At 51.9% G+C, this 17,328-nt stretch overlaps 1 protein-coding gene across 1 annotated transcript in view; it reads left to right on the forward strand.

Annotated features, from left to right (window-relative positions):
* The window catches only part of PEPD (peptidase D), a 116,137-nt gene that overhangs the window by 23,852 nt on the left and 74,957 nt on the right, over window positions 1–17,328 (forward strand). Inside the window, exons 5-7 of the mRNA XM_037820361.1 lie at window positions 2,060–2,107; window positions 3,344–3,405; window positions 12,284–12,328. Of these exons, the coding sequence (XP_037676289.1) occupies window positions 2,060–2,107; window positions 3,344–3,405; window positions 12,284–12,328 (155 nt within the window). The remainder of the gene's footprint in view (window positions 1–2,059; window positions 2,108–3,343; window positions 3,406–12,283; window positions 12,329–17,328) is intronic.

Raw genomic sequence — 17,328 nt, forward strand, 5'->3', positions numbered from 1 at the left:
AACCGGGCTGTCCTGCATGCCAGGCCGCATTTCGAGCAGCTATGTTGGGTTCCTTTAATGTTTTGAGGCAGGGAATTGGGGTGTGCCAATGAATGCACAGTGCCGATGGGTCTCCCCCGGGAAGGGTGGAAGGTGCTGCACCTACAGGGGTGACCAGGGCTCATCCATCCACACCACCTGCCCTCGGCACCGGGGCTCCATCCGTCTGTGCACTGGCAGCCCCGAAAGGGCCACTGCCTCTTCCGTTATTCCTCACCAGCACGTCCTGAGAGCTACCATGGAGAGAAAAGCCATCGGCTGCACGTTTATTAGCCTGCTCCTCTCTGCCAGGGACAACGACAGAGGCATCCCCCAGGTGCCCTCTTGTGCTCTGATCCGCTGCTGTAGTTGGTGGGCCTACTTTGTGCTGACGGATGTGACAGTCCCCAGGGCCCCTGGCTGCTGCTCTTGTGGCTTTTAATGAGCCCCCTCCTCCAGGAGAGGCCGGGACATGGAGAGCTCAGCCAGGCCTCTCATTTAGGGAGGCACATGGAGGCCACAGGATTCAGGCGTTCTCTGTGCCCTTCCTGAGTGGTGGCATGTCCAGGGAGACGGAGCCTTGTCCGCAGCTGCGGGTAGGGCTGTTTGGCCAGAGCATCAGAGACCTTGACAAGTACCTGGCCTTCCACTTGGCAGTTCCACTGGGTCAAATTTGATTTTTTCTTTTAAAGGAAATAAATTTTCAAGGGATTGATTTTAAGGAAATAATCAAAGCCTTATATACAGGAATGTTTATCATCATATTCTTTATAACAGGTAATCATTGGAAGTAGGTGGGCTACATCCATTCTCCGCTGTTTGTCTGGGCTTTGCTACTTTTTAACTGTGAACTTGAGCGAGTTTTCTAACTCACTCCCGGGCATCAGGGACTTTCTACATGGGCGGCGTCCCCAGAAACAGTGATTGCTAAAAATCATAGGCTTCAAGAATGTTTAATGACAGGAATGAAATGAAGTAGGTAACTTCATGTGCTCCAAATGCCTTTGCAGATCTCTGTTTTTCTGCACCAAGATAAAAAGGTGAGAAGGAAATATTATTAAAATGTTACCAACGGTTGTCTCTGGGATGGGATTGTAGGCGCGTTTTATCCTTCTGTGCCTTTTGTGTGTTCCAGATTCTCTCAGGGAGCATCTCGGTATTAAAAACACATGGGTGTACACGTTAGAACTCCTCAAAGTGTAGACTTTGGGCATGTGCAGCGCATGTCAGTGAAGCTGCGATAAGTCCTCCTCGCTCCCGCAGCGTTGGGGTGTTAAGGGGAGTTGTGTGTGCGTGAGGGGTGGGAGGTGGGCTGCAGAGAGGAGATGGCTCGTCCTGGGGGCTCGGATGCAGTGGGGCCTCAGTAGCCAGGGCACACTGAGGGGTGGGGCTCGGGAAGAAGGACTCGCCTCCCCCCAGGGTGGGTGGCCCCCTTTGGGGTCCAGGCGTCACAGCTGATGCAGGGCGTGAACCCTTTGCAGGGGCGGTGATTACTGCCAGTGGGCGGCAGGGGGGAGGCAGGGGCTGAACCAGCTGGGTGCGGGGGCTCTCGGTCCTACCGTGGGTTTGGAGGGTGGCAGGCGTCCAGGCAGAAGGAAGAGCACAGTGAAGGGGGGTTAGGGGAAGGAACTCCAGCAGCCCGGAGGTGAATGGGGGCAGGGAGGTGGGGAAGGACGGGGGGCAAGTGAGGGCCACCGGGGTCACAGGTCTTGCAGGAAGGTCTTGGCAGAGGCCGAGGGGCTGGCCTCGGGGGGTGGGAGGGTCTGGATGTTCAGAGCCTGGGCTCTGTGGTCGGGGTGCGGAGTGTGCGACGTTAAGGGTTTGAATTCCTCGACCACTTGACAGCTGTGTGGCTTTCAGAAGTCCCGTACCCTCCCCATCCTTGATTTCCTCATCTGCAGTTTGGGGCCGGTGACAGCACTGTGTTGGAAGGGTTTGCTCGATAAACGTGAGCCATTGTTAGGAGATGACGATAGCCGGTGGCCTCTGGCAGACCTCCTCGCGGGTGCTCTAAAGTGGGTCTCTCTCTCTGACCTTTCAGATTGCCAGTGTCCTCACGGCCCGGAGCCCCTCTACCCTCCTTACTTTGGTAAGTGGCACCGTGGGGGGCGGGGGGCGAGGGGGACACCATCCAGCCCCTGCCGAGGTCAGGGCTGGAGACGAGGATTGAAAACCCAGTGGGGCAGCTGGTGACGAGGCGTGGCACCTTCCCAGTCTGGGTGGCTAGCAAGTCCAGAACCGCATTCTGCATGTTTGGGTCTCCCTGGGGTGTGCTGGGTCCCGTCAGGAGGCCATGAGGCCACTGTGAACAGACACACTGCCCACTCCAGGGGCCACCCCCCGTGCTGGGAGGTGTGCTCCCGGCAGGCTGGGCTGGTGGGCATTTACTTGGTTATTTGAAAACACGCTTGGTGTCTGGCTGAGCAGTAGCTGGGCCGGGGGACCTTGGATTTTGAAGCCCAGCAGGGCTGTGGACTGTCTCACACAAGCATGTTTTCTGCATTTTTTTTTTTTTTTTTTTTGACCTTGAGAATTTCAGGTAAGAGGAGCATACAATTCTGCTTCCCTCCCAAAGTGACCCTTCTCTCCTCTGTTAATCGATCTTTACAGAAATAGCCTTTCTTGGTTATTTTTTTAGCACTTACAGCGGACTCTTTTTTCCGCTCTGCTGTTTTGATGGCTATGGGGGAAGGTTATGTTAGATGATTGTAGTCAGAGATGGTCTGATGTGTTTTTCTTGATGTCTACAATCAGATACTGACTGACGTTCTTGAGGAATAGGTGGTGGTTTAAAATGCTTTGCTTCTGTGCCTGCCCGAGTTCCCCCTTGGAACACAGGCGAGGAATGTGATGTGCTTCGTGGTGTCCCCTGAGAAAGCCCCTCCTGCCTGCCTTGGGTCCAGCCTGCATCTCCGGAAGGGCTGGGTGGACCGTGCTCTTTAGGACCTAGTAGCATCTCCGGGAAGTGCTGTATCGGGGAGAGCAGATTTGTGGTGGGGCTGGTCCCCGGTCCTCAGCCCTCCTCGCCCGGCCCCTGCCCATGGCCGGGCAGCCTGAGCTGGTGGCAGCAGGCGCTCTGACCTGGCCACGGATGGAGGCCTTGGTGTGCCCCTGGGGCCTTGTCTGTGGCACCTCCTGCTGCCTCCCCTCTCAAGGTTGCATGAGGTTTGCCCCGGAAGGAAAGGAGGGCCTGCCCTTGTACTGGGGCCCGGCTCGTTTCTCAGGGAAGGAGGTGGGGAGGGGGGTGGATTTTCCAGGCTGGGATCGGGGCTCGGTGGCCTCCGTGTGACCTGTCCGAGCCCTCACACTCCCTCCGTCTTCACAGCGCGGCGTCAACACGGACAGCGGCAGCATCTGCAAGGAGGCGTCCTTCGAGGGCATCAGCAAGTGAGTCGTGGGGTCCCCGGGATCCGTCCTACTCCCTGCTCCGTGGGCTCACAGCTTTGCCAGCAGGTCTTTCCCCGTCTACAAACTAGGCGTGACATGCACAGGCGGGAGGACTCTAGATAAGCATTAGAGTGGGCATTTGGAAGAAATAGTTAGGGAACCATCTTGCTTAAAGTCACCCCAACTTTCACTGTAAAGAAGGGATGCCGCTTCTCTACGTTCAGACCCCCCGAGAGCTTGGGGAGCCCTGGTCAGCCTCTGGGACTGGGCCTGCTGCCTTCTCTCTTGAGACCTGCCTCTGTGCCCCTGTGGTCTTTGCTCTTTATCACATCCTTTGCCATACGGCCCCGTCCCCTTGGTCCTAGCCACTGACCTCTCCCAGCTGCTCCCAACAGGCCCCCGCCGCCCCAGTCCCCAGTCCCAGGCAGATGCCCCACATAACTACTGTCACCCCCCATCTTAGTTGCAAGCTGAGCCCCCACATCCTGTTTGGGAAGCAGTTCCTCTTTTCAGGCCTCTCCAGGAGGGAGGGCAGATGTCGGGCACAGGGAGAGCAGGCCCCATCTTCCCTGCTACCCCTCGGCCCACAGTCTCCGGAGAGTGTGGCCTGCCAGCTGGGCCTGTGTCCCCAGGCCAGCTGTTGCCTGGCCCTGGTGGGGGTCAGGGTCCTGCATTGCTGGGCTGCCTTAAGGCCGCTAAGCAGACAGCTCCCAGCCCGTGCCCCGGTCCCCCGACACCCTGCTCCTCCCCCACCAGGTGGCCTCTGCAGCTGCCACGTCCTCTGTCATCCTTTGGTGGACCGAGGCAGCGACAGAGGAAGTGCCTTATAATTATGCATGAGCCTGAGCTGCGGGAGTTTGCGTGTCTGTGTGATGTAGGGGTAATTAGAAAGGATTACGAGCTTATAAATATATATCACTTTCCCCAGTGTTAGAGTGATGTGCAGGGGGCAGGGCAGGGGGCGAGTGTCAGACCTGCCTCTTTCTGTTGCACAGATCTCTGCATCCCGTTGGGAGTCTCCCCAGGGCGGCCATGCCTCCCGGGCCCAGCGGCCGTTCGCTGCCGTCACCTCCAGGCCCTTGGAGAGGGGTGGGGGGCGTAGCTGGCTGCTGCCTGTCCTGGGCCAGACCCCCTCCCCCCGGGCTCCCTTGGCACTGCCAAGTGCTCCCCTCCCATCCTTTGGAAATGTTTTCCTGAGCCTGTGTGGCCCCTGCCAAGAGCCCAGAAGAACCTGTGCTTCTGCCACCCCTACCCCAGCATTTGGGAGGCTCTTTTGGAGAGTCAGGGATGCCTTGATTTTGTACCATCTCCCCAGGCACTGGGCTGGGGCCTCTCCAGCCTGTGGCCCACTGCAGGGGCCGGCCGTGGGGAACTCCCCGGGGGGCACAGGAACAGCCCCCCGTGGGTGTGCTGGGGCCATCGAGTCTCCACATCTGCGTGCCGGCTGCTCCCCGAGCTCTGTAACTTGGCTGATGCTGCAGGGGTCCCCCTCCCACGTCTCTGCCCTGGGGTCCTCTGGCGGCTGGGGGTGCTTCCTCCACCTTCAGCCCCCAGGGGTGGGGCTCGCCCCTCTTACCTCACCCTGAGCCTCATCCCACTGTGTCATCCTTGGTGTCCCACTGGGGCAGGAGCCTGCAGTGGGTCCCCGACCTCACAGGCATCAACCTGGGCCTCCCTCCAGCCGCCCCCAAGCTTCTTCCTTGTGGAAGAGCCCCCCACAGTCACGTCTGTGTTCCTGGGGTCCAGGTGCAGCTCACCCCCTGCCTCACACCCACCAGCTGCCAGCACCTGGACGCTGCCACCTCTGGGGATGGGGAGGGAGCGGCCTCAGCCCAGGGCCCACTGCGGCTCAGTGTCGCTGGCATTGCCACTGGGAGCATCTCCAGCTGTTTGTTGGGGATAATAATAGCCTGAGACCTAAGTAAGATGAATCTCACTGTCGTCCTTCTTGGTGCACAACTGCTCCTGCCTCCAACCAGCTCTCACCGCCTTAATTAAGCTCCTTGTTTCCTGGGGTGCTTTTCGGGCCCTGCTGACTGTCTCTGCACCACCTCTCCTCTCGGGTCTTTGCCCGACCTCCTGCTTTAACAGAAGGTCAGGTTCGACCTCTCGATGTGTCCTGACAGGCCAGCTCAGGCCACCTTCACCCCTCGGCCTGGAGGGAGGAGGGAGCCCGTGGTACAAAGTGGCCTCCCCTGTCGGACCCTCTAGGCCCCGGTCCAGCTGGGCACTTGGCCTGTGACCTTCTCTCCAAACGTGACTCCTCAGGGTTATCTGCTTGTGGCATTTGGGCTCAGCCTTGGAGGGGCATGGAGGCTCTCCCCGCTGGCCTCAGGCCCCCTCAGCCCTCCCGGATCAGGGCCAGGCGCTGCTCCCCACAGCAGGGAGCACACAGGTCCAGCAGTGGAACGGCTCACTGCGGGCCTGGTGCTGAGCTTGGGGTCTGGCCTGTCTCCACATACGGCCTGCGTGGACAGGGCCGGCCACAGGGCCTGTGTCGTGGAAGGAGCAGGCCCTGCGGGAGGCTGGGGTAGGTGGGGGGGACTGGGGGCTGGGGGCCGGGGGAAAGGGGAAGGGGAGATTGGGGGAAAAGCTCTGGAGTGAAGCGGACCCGGGACTTCTTCCTGTGGCCCGTGGGCGCCAGCGCTGCCTGGAGCTCTTGGTTCCTGCCGGGATGCGGGCTGGGAGTGAGGTCACATGTGATGAGTCTCTACCACATCTGGGGAGGAAGATTGAGGGGGACTGGGGGTGAAGGGAAAGATGGTCCGTGAGGGCCGGGGGCCTCAGCCTGTGGAGCCTGATGGTGGGGCCTTCCCAGCAGGGCACGGTTCCCTGCCGAGGTTCTGCCCAGGAGCCGGGACCGGGGCTGCAGTTGGGGAGGATCCTGCTTCAGGCCGTTGTCTGGGGGAGAAATGCGGTCGATATTTTACATCAGCTGCTTATTCGGGATAAGCATATTTCTTTTCTTCTGGCATTTGCTTAAATTGCCTTGCATATTTGAAGACAATTGGCTACAAATTAATTCCATTTAAATAAGCAGTTAAATTTGAAGTGGCTGAATTTGGGGGTTGTTAATGCAGGAATATTAATATTCAAAGATGTGAATTTTAAAACCCAGGAAGTGGAGGGACGCTAATAAAACTTGACGATTACAGCAAAAATGCCAATTTATGGTTTGGGGACCATGGCTTTGCGGTTCCCATTAACTTGTATATCCGGTTTATATTTTGGCCCATTGAAATCTATGAGGGGAGGAGTGCTGGGGGGCAAGAGCGTGTGCCAGCTCCCTCGCTGTGGGGGTTTTGGGGGGCCTGGGCCTGCCTCCTTTGTTGAATGGGAAACTCCAGGGAGAAAACTAGAGGTGTGGGGGCAGGGGCCTGTGGCCCACACTCCTCGCCCTGCTGCCAGGATCTCCCGCCCTCACAGGCACCGTGGGGTTTTCGTAATCAATATCTGCTCGTTGTAGCATGCGCCAGTCAGCACAAAGACAAAACCAGGGAAGGTCCGAAATTCCATTCCCCAAAGTTAAACCCTGTCAACACTGTGCTGAATGTCTTTTGGTCTCTTCTTGTGTGTCTGAGTGTATGTGCGTGCATGCCTTTCTGTGTGGGTCTGTCTATATGTAAACATAGGTTTGTGCATCTCAGTGTGTGTCTTTGTGAGTCTATATCTTTGTATGTGTGTGTCTTTGTGTGTGTCTAAGTGTACACCTGTCCAAATGTGTTTACGTCTGTGTGTCTGGATGTTTCTGAGTGTCTGTGTGTATGTGACTGTGTGTGTGTGTCTGCCTGGGTCTTTGTGTCTCTGTGTGTCTCTGACATGCAGACATCTGCAGGTCTGCTGTGTCTCTTCTAAGTGTGCACCTGTCTGAGAGTATGCCTGGGTGTCTGTACCTGCATCTGTGTGTTGGGTCAGTCGGAGTGTCTAGTTGAGGGAAACTGAAGTCAGCTAACCTGGTGAAGGAGAAAATGAGTTCTCACATGGGTGTTGTGGATCACAGAGCCATCAGGAGGTGGAGAACCAGACTCAGAAACTTGGCAAGGATGTGTGTGTGTACGTGTGTGTGTGGGGGGGGGGGGGTGGTGGTTCAGACAGGCTTTCCCTTGTCCCTAAGGACAGTGTGCACCAAGATCACGGCACCTGCCTCCTTGCTTCCTGGGCACAGGTGGGCCACACCTGGAAGAGCCCTGCAAGGGAAGTGTCCCAAACCAGGACGGGAAACAGATGCAGGGCAGGAAGGAAACAAGAGCCCGCCGGGTGTGCGGGGGTGCATTTAGTGTAACTACTGATGAGGTAGTATGTAAGTCTGCCATTTTAAAATTTATTTTCTATATATCTTTTGTCCTTTGTGTTCCTCTATTCCTCCATTTCTACCTTTTTATATTAGATATTTTCTAGTGTGTCATTTTAATTCCCTTGCTTTTTATTTTGTTATATGTTTTTGAGTTTTCTTAGTGGTTGCCCTGGGGATTGCAATTAACATCTTAGCCTATAACAGTCTAATATGGATTAATGCTACTTATTTTCAATAGGGTATAAAACCTTCGCTCATCTAAAGCTTTTTCTCCTACCCCCTCCTTTGTATTCTTATTGTCTTACAAGTTACATCTTTATACATTGTGTACCTGTCAGTAGGGATTTATAATTTTTGCTTTAAAGTTGTCTTTTCAATCATTTAGAAGAAACAAAAGGAGGCACAGAGAAAAAAATACGTTTATATTATCTTTTCTGTTTGTTTATGTAGTTACCTTCACCAGTGCTGTTTTTTTCTTTGTGTGGGTTTGAGTTTTTCTGTCCTTCTGTTTCAGCCTGGAGGACTCCCTGTAGTGTTTCTTGTAGGGTGGTCTGCTAGTTGTAAATTCTCTCAGTTTTTGTTTATCTGGAAGATAGTTCTTCATTTTTGAAGTATAGCATTGCTGGGTATAGACTTCTTGGTTCCCAGTGTTTGTCTTTCACCACTTGTAATATGTCATCCCTCAGCCCTCTGGCCTCCATGGGTTTCATGAGGAATCAGCTGTTGATCTTTTTGAGGAGCCTTTGTCTGGGATGAGTTGCATTTCTCTTGCTGCTTTCAAAATTCTCTGTCTTTACCTTTCAAGAATTTTATTATGATGTGTCTAGGTGTGGGTCTCTTTGAGCTTATCCTACTTGGAATTCTTTGGCTTTTTGGATATGTAGATTAATGTGTTTCATCAAATTTTGAAAATTTTTGGCTATTATATTTTTAAAGTATTCTTTCTGTGCTCTTTTCCCCTCTCTTTCTGAGACCCCCATTATGCGTATGTTGGTGTGCTTGATGGTATCTCACAGGTCTCTTAGGCTCTTGCCTTTTTCTTCATTCTTTTTTCTTTCTGTTCCTCACACCAAATAATCTCAATTGACGCAACCTCAAGTTTGCTGATTTTTTCTTCTGCCTGTTCAAATCTGCTGTTGAGCCCCTCTAGTGAATTTTTTACTTCATTGATTTTACCTCTCAGCCAGAATTTGTTTGGTTCCTTTTTATAATTTGAACCTCTTTGTTGATATTCTCTATTTAATGAGACATCATTCTCATAAACTTTCTTTTAGTTCTTTAGACATGGTTTACTTTAGCTCTTTGAAAACGTTGAAAATTATTTGATTTTTTTGATTTAAAGTCAAAGTCTAATTAAAGTTCAATGCTTGGCCATCCTCAGGGATAGCTTCTGTTCCTTTTTTCCCCTGTATTGTATTGTAATTTTTTGTTGAAAACTGGACATTTCATATAATATAAAGTGACAACTCTTGAAATCAGATTCTCTCCCTACCCCTTGCAAGGTTTGTTGTTGTTGCTGTGTTTTGTTGTTGTTGTACATTTGGTGGCTTTCCTGAACCAGTCCTGCAAAGGATGTTTTCTTTTTGCATGTGGCCACTGAACCTCTGCTTAGTAGTCAGCTAATAATTGTGTAGAGCTTTCTTTAAATGCCTGGAACAAATATGTTTCCCAGCCTTTGCCAACAGGCCCCCCTGCACGTTGGAGCATGCCTTCAACACTTGGCCAGGCAGTTGACAACTCTGTCTTAGTTTTGTTTTTTTACCTCTGCTTTTGCCTCAACATTAGCCAGAGGTGAGAGCTTAGGGAAAGGCTCTGGGTCTTCCAGAGTCCCAGGATAGGTTTGGAGCTTTCCAGAACCCCACTAGAGACACGTCACTCAACAGCTTTTCCTTTTGAGCTTTTAGTTAGCGCATTGTTTGCTCCAATTGTTGTTCACTTCCTCAGGCAGTTGCAAAGTTGAGCACTTGTCTCTGTTTTCAACAGATGCCTGTGAGGAAAAGTCTTTTGCACTGGGAGGGCTCTGAGTCGGGTTAAATGAAGACAGCCTTGCAAATGGGGTTTCCAGGAAACCACCAAACCTGTCAGATGATCATGGTTCTCTGGGATTGAGGCTTTGAAGGAGCATCAACCCCATTCTGCCCCTCTCTGGCTGCCAAGCTGGTGGCCTGTACAATGACAGTGAGCTGTTGGTTTTCAAGCTGCTGTGGAGCTGGAGAGGAGAGGGATGGAAACAGGACAAGTTAAAACACCACAAGACTTACTGAGATTCAGCCTTTTTTTTTCCCTAACTCTCCCCAGATTGCTGCAAGCCCCAAGCCTTTGGTTAATTTCCAGGCTTCTGAAAAAGTTGATTTAGAAACTTTTGCCAGTTTTTCCATTGCTTTTATAGGATAGAGAATTTTCAGAGGTTCTTCCTGCCCCATTTTTGCTGATGTCACTGTCTAGAACTGTTTTTTAAGAAGTCTGCTCTTCCCTCTATTGAATTGTCCTGGCACCCTTGTCCAAAATCAATTGATTATAAATTTAAGCGTTAAGTTTTGTACTCTAAGTTCAGTTCCACTAATCTATCTGCCTTTACTACACGTACTAATGACTGTAGCTTTGAGTAAGTTTGAAATTGGGAGGTAGAAGTCATCCAACTTTATTCCTCTTTTTCAAAAAGATTGTTTTGTCTGTTCTGGGCCCCTTGCATTTCCATATTTCAATAAGTTTTGTCATATGAATGGATTCCTATAATATGGAGTCTCTTGTGTTTGGCTCCTTTCATTTAGCATAGTGCTCTTGAATCAACTTTAGCATCATGCTTTTGAGATTCGTCCATGTGGTTGCGTGCATCAGGGCTCATTTATTTATATTGCTGAACAGTATTTTATCACATGAATGTACTACAGTGCTTCTTCATTCACAGTTGATGGACATTTAGTTTGTTTCCAATTTTTGACAATTACAAATGTAGCTACTATGAATATTCATTTATTAGTTTTAGAGTGAACATATGTTTTCGTATTTCTTAGGTAGGTACTCTCACAACAGCAGAATATATATTCTTTACAAATGCAAACAGAACATTCACCAAGACCAACCATATGTTCATTCATAAAACAAGTCTCAGTAAAATTTAAGGTATTGAAATGAAGTGGTATATTCTCTCACCACAATGGAATTAAACTAGAAATCAATAATAAAAGCCAGAAAATCGCCAAAATTTACAAATAAAACTGAATACTTCTGCATGACCGGTGGATCAAATATGAAATCATGAGAAATTTCAAAAAGATTTTTAACTGAATGATAATGCAAACACAGCGTGTCACAACTTGGGGGAATCCAGCTAAAGCACTATTTAGAGGCAAATTCTTAGCTTTAAGTGCTTGTTTTAGAAAAGTAAGGTCTAAAATCAGTAAGACAATAGATCTCAAACATCTTCCAGTCCTGTGTGAGCTCTGGGAATGTTCTAGCTTACAGCCCCTGGTAGATGTTCTTTGCTTGGCCTCAAGGACTTTTACCACACCCATGCACATCTTTGTACATTTCTGGAATTCTTTCTCTTTTTAGCCTCCTTTCCTCTGGTGGTGTGCCCACAAATTTAAGTAGCTTTACCCTCCATGAACTCCAGTCTCTGTTTCCCTACCTCAGTAAGACCTCTGCTTGGGTTTTCTCTTCCTGTGCCACGTTCTGGAAAGTTCTCCAGCCAGAAAGCCTGGGATAGGCTCCTCCACTGTTTCTTTTTTTTTTTTTTTTTTTTTAGGGATCATGGTTTTGTACTACCGGTAGGCTAGTGTCTGAAAACAGTTGTTTTGTATTTTTTGTACAATTTTCTGCTTGTTTATGGCAGGAGGGCAAATTTAGTACCAGTTATCCCTCCATGGATGGTAGGAGAAGTCAGTTATTTCTCTTCACCTGCCTAGTTTTACAGATTTTTCCTTCTTTACTGTCTTTTTGGCTCTTGAAGCCATTAACGCACATGCGGAGGCTTCCGGTGAGGTGACAGGTCCATCTCCATCTTGTTCCCTTTTGGGGACCTGCTCCATGGTGACTCCTTACCCCAGGCTGTCATCTGGAGGCAAAGGGAACTCCCCATGGGTCGCTCCCAGAATGAGCTGCTAAGGCTGCTAAACCCTGCTCCTCTCTCCCTTCCTTTGGCTTCGTCACCTGAACGCCTCACTGAGAAACGAAGGTACTTGAAGCTCAGCTCTTCTTCAGGCTTCTTACTTTCAACAGATTGAGAAGCCTGTGAGTCTGTGACATCTTGCTTGGTGATGTCCTTCCAGGAGCGCTGGAGCCCCAGCCTTGCCCTGTCACTGGAGGTGCAGGAGGAGGCTGTGCTGCCTGCCTAGTGGGAGGGGCAGGGGGCTGCTCTGCAACAAGCTCTTGCTCTCCAACCCACTGCACATGGAGGACCCGGCCCGGGCGTCCAGGTCTGCTGCAGGAGGCAAGCAGCAGGCCCTCCCCAGGCCACGGCAGTGTGGAGTTAATGTTCGGGGCCGTCTCTTGGTCATGGTGTATTTGTCTTGAGTGAGTCATTTCTTGTTGGGAGATGATAGATGATTGAACTAATGGGCTTGGTTTGCTCTCCCTCCACAGCTTCACTGTCAACAACACCATCCTCCATCCGGAGATCGTGGAGTGGTGAGTACGACCTGTGGCCACCTCGGGCCCCTATGCCCAGGGAGGTGGGTGTCCCTGCTGTTCCCGCCCGCCCTGTCTCCGAGAGCCCCTCAGACAAGGTGGTCCCCAGAACTCCTCCTCCTCCCTCAGCCTCTTCTCCTTGTTGGTTTCTTGGTTGGTTGGTTGGTTTTTAAGAAAGGAAATGAGTCATCTGAATGTCAGTTAACTTTCTTTTTTTTGTCTTTTTCTTTATTTTCAGCCTTTTAGAAACTCGTACCATAGGTAGGCCAAACCCCCGTAGCTAAGTTAGAAAGTAGATAGTGAAAAGAGTAAAAATAAACATCACACACACATCCTCTCTCTACCAGCAGGTAAATATTTTCTCCTCACGTCGCGCGTCTGTCTTGACTAGCGCGGCATCCTGCTTCACGGGCTGTCTGCTCACCTCCTTCCTCCCCTGGGTGGCTCGGGCAGCCCCTGCCTGCCGCGGAGGTGGTTCCTGTTAGGTCGCCGCACGGCGAGCCTCAGCCTGCGAGTCACCTCCATGGGCCCTGGACGCTGCCTCCGGCTCTGATGAGCCACCGGTTTCTCCCTAAGCAATTTGATGGCATCAGACGTTTTCCCTTTGCCTCATGGCTGCCCTTCTTGTTGTAGAGGAGAAGCGAGGCAGGGCCTTGGCGACGTCTTCGTCTGACGGGGAGGGGTGCACAGTCCTCACGTCGGATCTTAAGTTGGCCGTCGGCTTTGTCTGTCCAGCTGGGCGACCTGACTCGCCTCGTCCGGGTGCTGGGGAGCACTGCGACCTGGGGCATGACTCGGACGTGGCTGGTGGGGGGGAAGCGAGGGAGGAGGTGCGAGGGGGAGAGTGGTCCGGGTCCAGGGCCAGTTGTTTAGAGGCCAGAGGCAGTGAAAGGGTGTTGACCCTGCGTAGTCAGAGCAGCACCAGGGGTGCAGAGCCTGGGGGGGGTTGGAGAGGCGGCTGGGGGGCGAGGCTGCCCTTGGGATCAGTTTTGACTGTGTCTTGAGAGAAATGGGAAATGTGGGAGACCTTTGAAGGGTTTAAGCAGGAGCATGGTGGGATTGGGTTTGTATTTCTTAAAATCATTTTGGCTCAGGCTGGTGAGGTAGGTTTTGGGGGGCGAGAGTGGGAGCCAGTTAGGAGCCTTTTGCCGAGGTCCACGTGGCAGTGCAGGGGGTGGTTTGACCAGTGTGAGAGGTAAAGAGGGGGTCGAGAGGAAAGCTCCTGGTGAGGAAGCGGCTGTGATGGTTGGGTGAAGATTGGAGTTGAAGGCGGCTCCGATTTTTGTCTTGAACATCTGGGTGGCAGCATCACAGAGCTGGGGAAGGCTGAGAGGGATGGGTACTGTGGGAGGCTGTGTCCTCATCTTGTTTTTATACAGTGCCTGCCCCCTCTTTGCCCCCAGTTGGCAGGAGAACAAGTCCTGCATACTCAGGACAGGCCTGTGGCCACTTAACACTCACATATGACATTTCTCATGGCCGCTTACAGTTTGGGCACTTTGGAGACTATGGCTGGGTCGTGCATGTCAGCATCTCCTAAGGGATGAATATTAGAGTGTTCCTTTGAAACAGGTACACTTTAATTCCAGTGACAGTTCCAAGGCTCTGAGGTAGAGCCTCTGTTCACAAGAACACTTCCCGACATTATTAAAGCAGCAGAAAGGACTTGTTTGGCATCTGATGTCAGTCCTACTGTTTTAGGAATGCCACGTTGTCCTTCCTGCCTTGGGGTGTGTTACTAAAGCCTGGGTTCAGGCTGTGCTAGTGGCCATGGCTGTTCCTGGTGAGAGCTTTGCTGTCTTGGGAGCTGTCCTCCCGGGTAACTGAGTAAGGATTCTGGGGAAACGGCCCTCCCAGGAGGCGGCGGGGGGCAGCTGGGTTTCCCGTGATGCTGGATTGGACTTCTCTGTGCACCAGTGGGCCCCAGGCCCGTTGGCTTTTACCACTGCCTTAGTGGGCCGGGCTGCTGTGACGGGAACCACGCAGTGGGTTGGCTTAAACAACAGGATTTTATTGGCTCACAGTTTTGAGGGTAGAAGAAGTCCAATATTAAGGTATTGGCGAGACTTGCTTTCTCCCGGAGTCCGTAGTCTCCTGGCGCTGGCTGCGGCAGTCCTTGGGGCTCCTTGGCTTCCATCTCTTCCTCCTGTCATGGGACATTCTCTCTCTCCCTGTGTCTGCTCTTCCAATTTCCACGGACTTCCCATTTCTCCTTGTATGACTTTTTCCAACCTCTGACTTCCAGTTTCTTGTCTTTAATAGACCCCCAGTAATATGAATCAGACCCACCCTCATTGAGTTGGGCGGCACCTTAACTAAAGTTAACATCTTCAAGAGGATCCCTTCCAATGGGTTTACCCCAGGAACATGGATTAAGATTAAGAACATAATTCAACGTGCCACACCATCTCTCCCTCCAGGCCCTGTGGAGGGAAGCTGCTGGGAGTAATGGATAAAGCATTGATTTGGGGACTCAGGAACCTCTGAGTTCTAATCTCTGACCAACCCCTCCCCTCAGGAAGTCATTTAACTTTTCTGATCCTCAGCTTCTTCGTCTGTAAAATGGGCATGTAGTAATCCCCAGCTCACAGTGCAGACGTGATGGTTCATGGAGCCTTGCTGCCTCGCCTGTGAGGTCAAAGTGGTCCCTCTGATGGCGGCTTGAGGATGGGAGGAGAGCTTAATCATGGGCTGACACATGTTAATGAGAACTGTCACTTTGAGATTTCTGTATGCAAGGTGCCTTACTAAGCTCTGGACACCTGTCACATTATTGAAAGAGTTATTTTATCTGTGTTATAAGTGGCTGCTCTGACAAGCCGCATGCTACAGGTGAGGCCCAGGAGGTCAGTGACTTGCCCAAGGGAAAGTCAGGAGTTGAGCCCAGGTAGGTGGTTCCAGGATCTGTGTCCTGCTGCCCCTGGTGGCGCCAAGGAACACCTGGAGGGTGAGACCCTGCCGAAGTGACGGCCTTTCACCCAGCTCACTGTCGGCCCTGATGGGAATGAGGTGGGGCACAGAGCCCTCGGCGTGGACCTAGCACTGAGGCCAGGGTGCAGAGGGGTAGGGGGATCGGGGGTGCAGCCAGATCTCCTCTGGCACCATACCCTCCCCCCCAGCTCCCAGCTAGCATCTAGGCCGGGGTTTGGGATTCCTTCCAGAGCCCCTCTGATTGGGAGGCAAAGAGCAGCCTCTCCTAGCACAGGAGATGTTCCTTTCTCGTTTTTGTTTGGGTGTCATTCATTTCCTTTCTGTGACTGTTTTATTGTTTTCCATTCTCTCAAGCAGTGCCATTTTGATTTCCTGTAAATTCCTCTATAATCATACTCTTCCCCACAAGCATGAGATCATAACTGATAATTCCTTTTCTTGTGCTGGGTATTGCAGTCTGAATGTGAAGGTCAAAAGTTGAAACTTAATAAGAGCAAGCATCTCACTTCCATAATTTAGGCTGCGGTTCTACTCTCTGTTTTGCAGATGATTAAATTGAACTGAAGGTAGGGTAGGAAATAAAAGGGGATAGTGTCACACTGTATAATAGCCCGGCGCCTTGGGTTTCAGTTACGCACCTGTGGCTGTCTCACAGGAGAGCAAGCATGTCAGCAAATGCCGGGTGCATTCTTGGGTTTTTAAGCGAGACTCTGTTAAATTGAGTCATCTCCTGTTTTTAGAACTGTTAATTACACGGCGTGAAAGTATCCTGCATGTATTAACCAGCCAGTGGGGTAACGTATCTATTTCTGCTCTCCTGCCTCTCTCTGTCCACGGGAGGTGGGAAGGTGTGGATGGTTTTAGGGGCAGAAATGCACCAAGTCCCTGCGTCCTGGGGAGCATGTCCCAAATTAGAAAAGGTACGTAGATGATGACCCAGTTTCGGGGATGCATGCGACAAGTATCTTGGTAAGATTGCTCATCTTTGTCTTCCAACGAAGAGGCCTTCATGCAGCTAAGTTAACAAAGAAGCCCAGTGGAAAGGGGCTCCGAGGGCCGAGCAAGCACCGGCGGTGTTAGCCTGTGCAAGAAGGCAGGAGACGGGATGTTGGAGGAGTGGGCAGAGGGGCCCTGAACCACCCACGGCCCTGTACGTGGCGCACGTCTGCCTGTCCCCACTCAGCTCTCAGGCCCACATTAACTCACAGCTGTGCTAACCTAGCATTTTCTTTATGGCTCTGGTTTCTTTGAGAAGACTTCTTGACTGAGCCTCCTGAGGGTAAATAATCCCAGCCAGCTCTTCTCTTTCTGTCCCCACTGTGTGTTCTGGGGCTTTGGCCTTCGCATCCCTGGGTCACAGGGTGTGGCGGGAATGGTCGTGGGGGTCGGTGGGCTTGACGCCCTGCCTGCCTGGCCCACAGAACCATCCCCGGCACGCGCGTCTTCAGGAAGGATGGAATCCTCTCCCTTTAAACGGAGTCTGTTCAACACCGTGGCACTTCGATGGCTTAGAGGCTGTGTTTGGAAATACTTCATCCTGTCTGGCTATTATTTTAGTCAGTGGAGCATTCAGGCCTCAGGTGATTGATGTCTTCATCCTGGGTTTAATGTCCACAGGCAGTTTTGTGACCTGTGAATATTAAAAACAAACAAACAAACAAACTCAAAAATGGACTGCACATAGAAATCTCTGCCTTGTCTAGTTTTGGCCATTTCAGGCCTGGAGCAGGAGACTCTGGGCTGGGTGGGTGTAGGAGCCTCCTGCCCCCTGCCCTGCCCATGAGCCGCCTTGCGGGCGCCGTGATGCTCAGGGGCCGGGGCCAGAGCCCGGGAGTCTGCTTGAAGCCATGACGTCACCCAGGCACACGCCACTCACTCGAGCTTCCTGTGTGACATCAGCCTTGTCCTGTCCTGAATCCTAGTCCTCTTTTGATGCGTGGAAGAGGTGGCCTTTGTCCTCTCGATGGGCATTTAAGCCTTGCAGGTCACATCTCTAACCACCAGCCCACACATCCTTGGACCAGACTCCCCTGGAAGTGGCGTGTCATGAAGCATCCCTCATCCAGATG

This window comes from Choloepus didactylus, chromosome 27, assembly GCF_015220235.1.
Source record: "Choloepus didactylus isolate mChoDid1 chromosome 27, mChoDid1.pri, whole genome shotgun sequence".
NCBI lineage: Eukaryota > Metazoa > Chordata > Mammalia > Pilosa > Megalonychidae > Choloepus > Choloepus didactylus.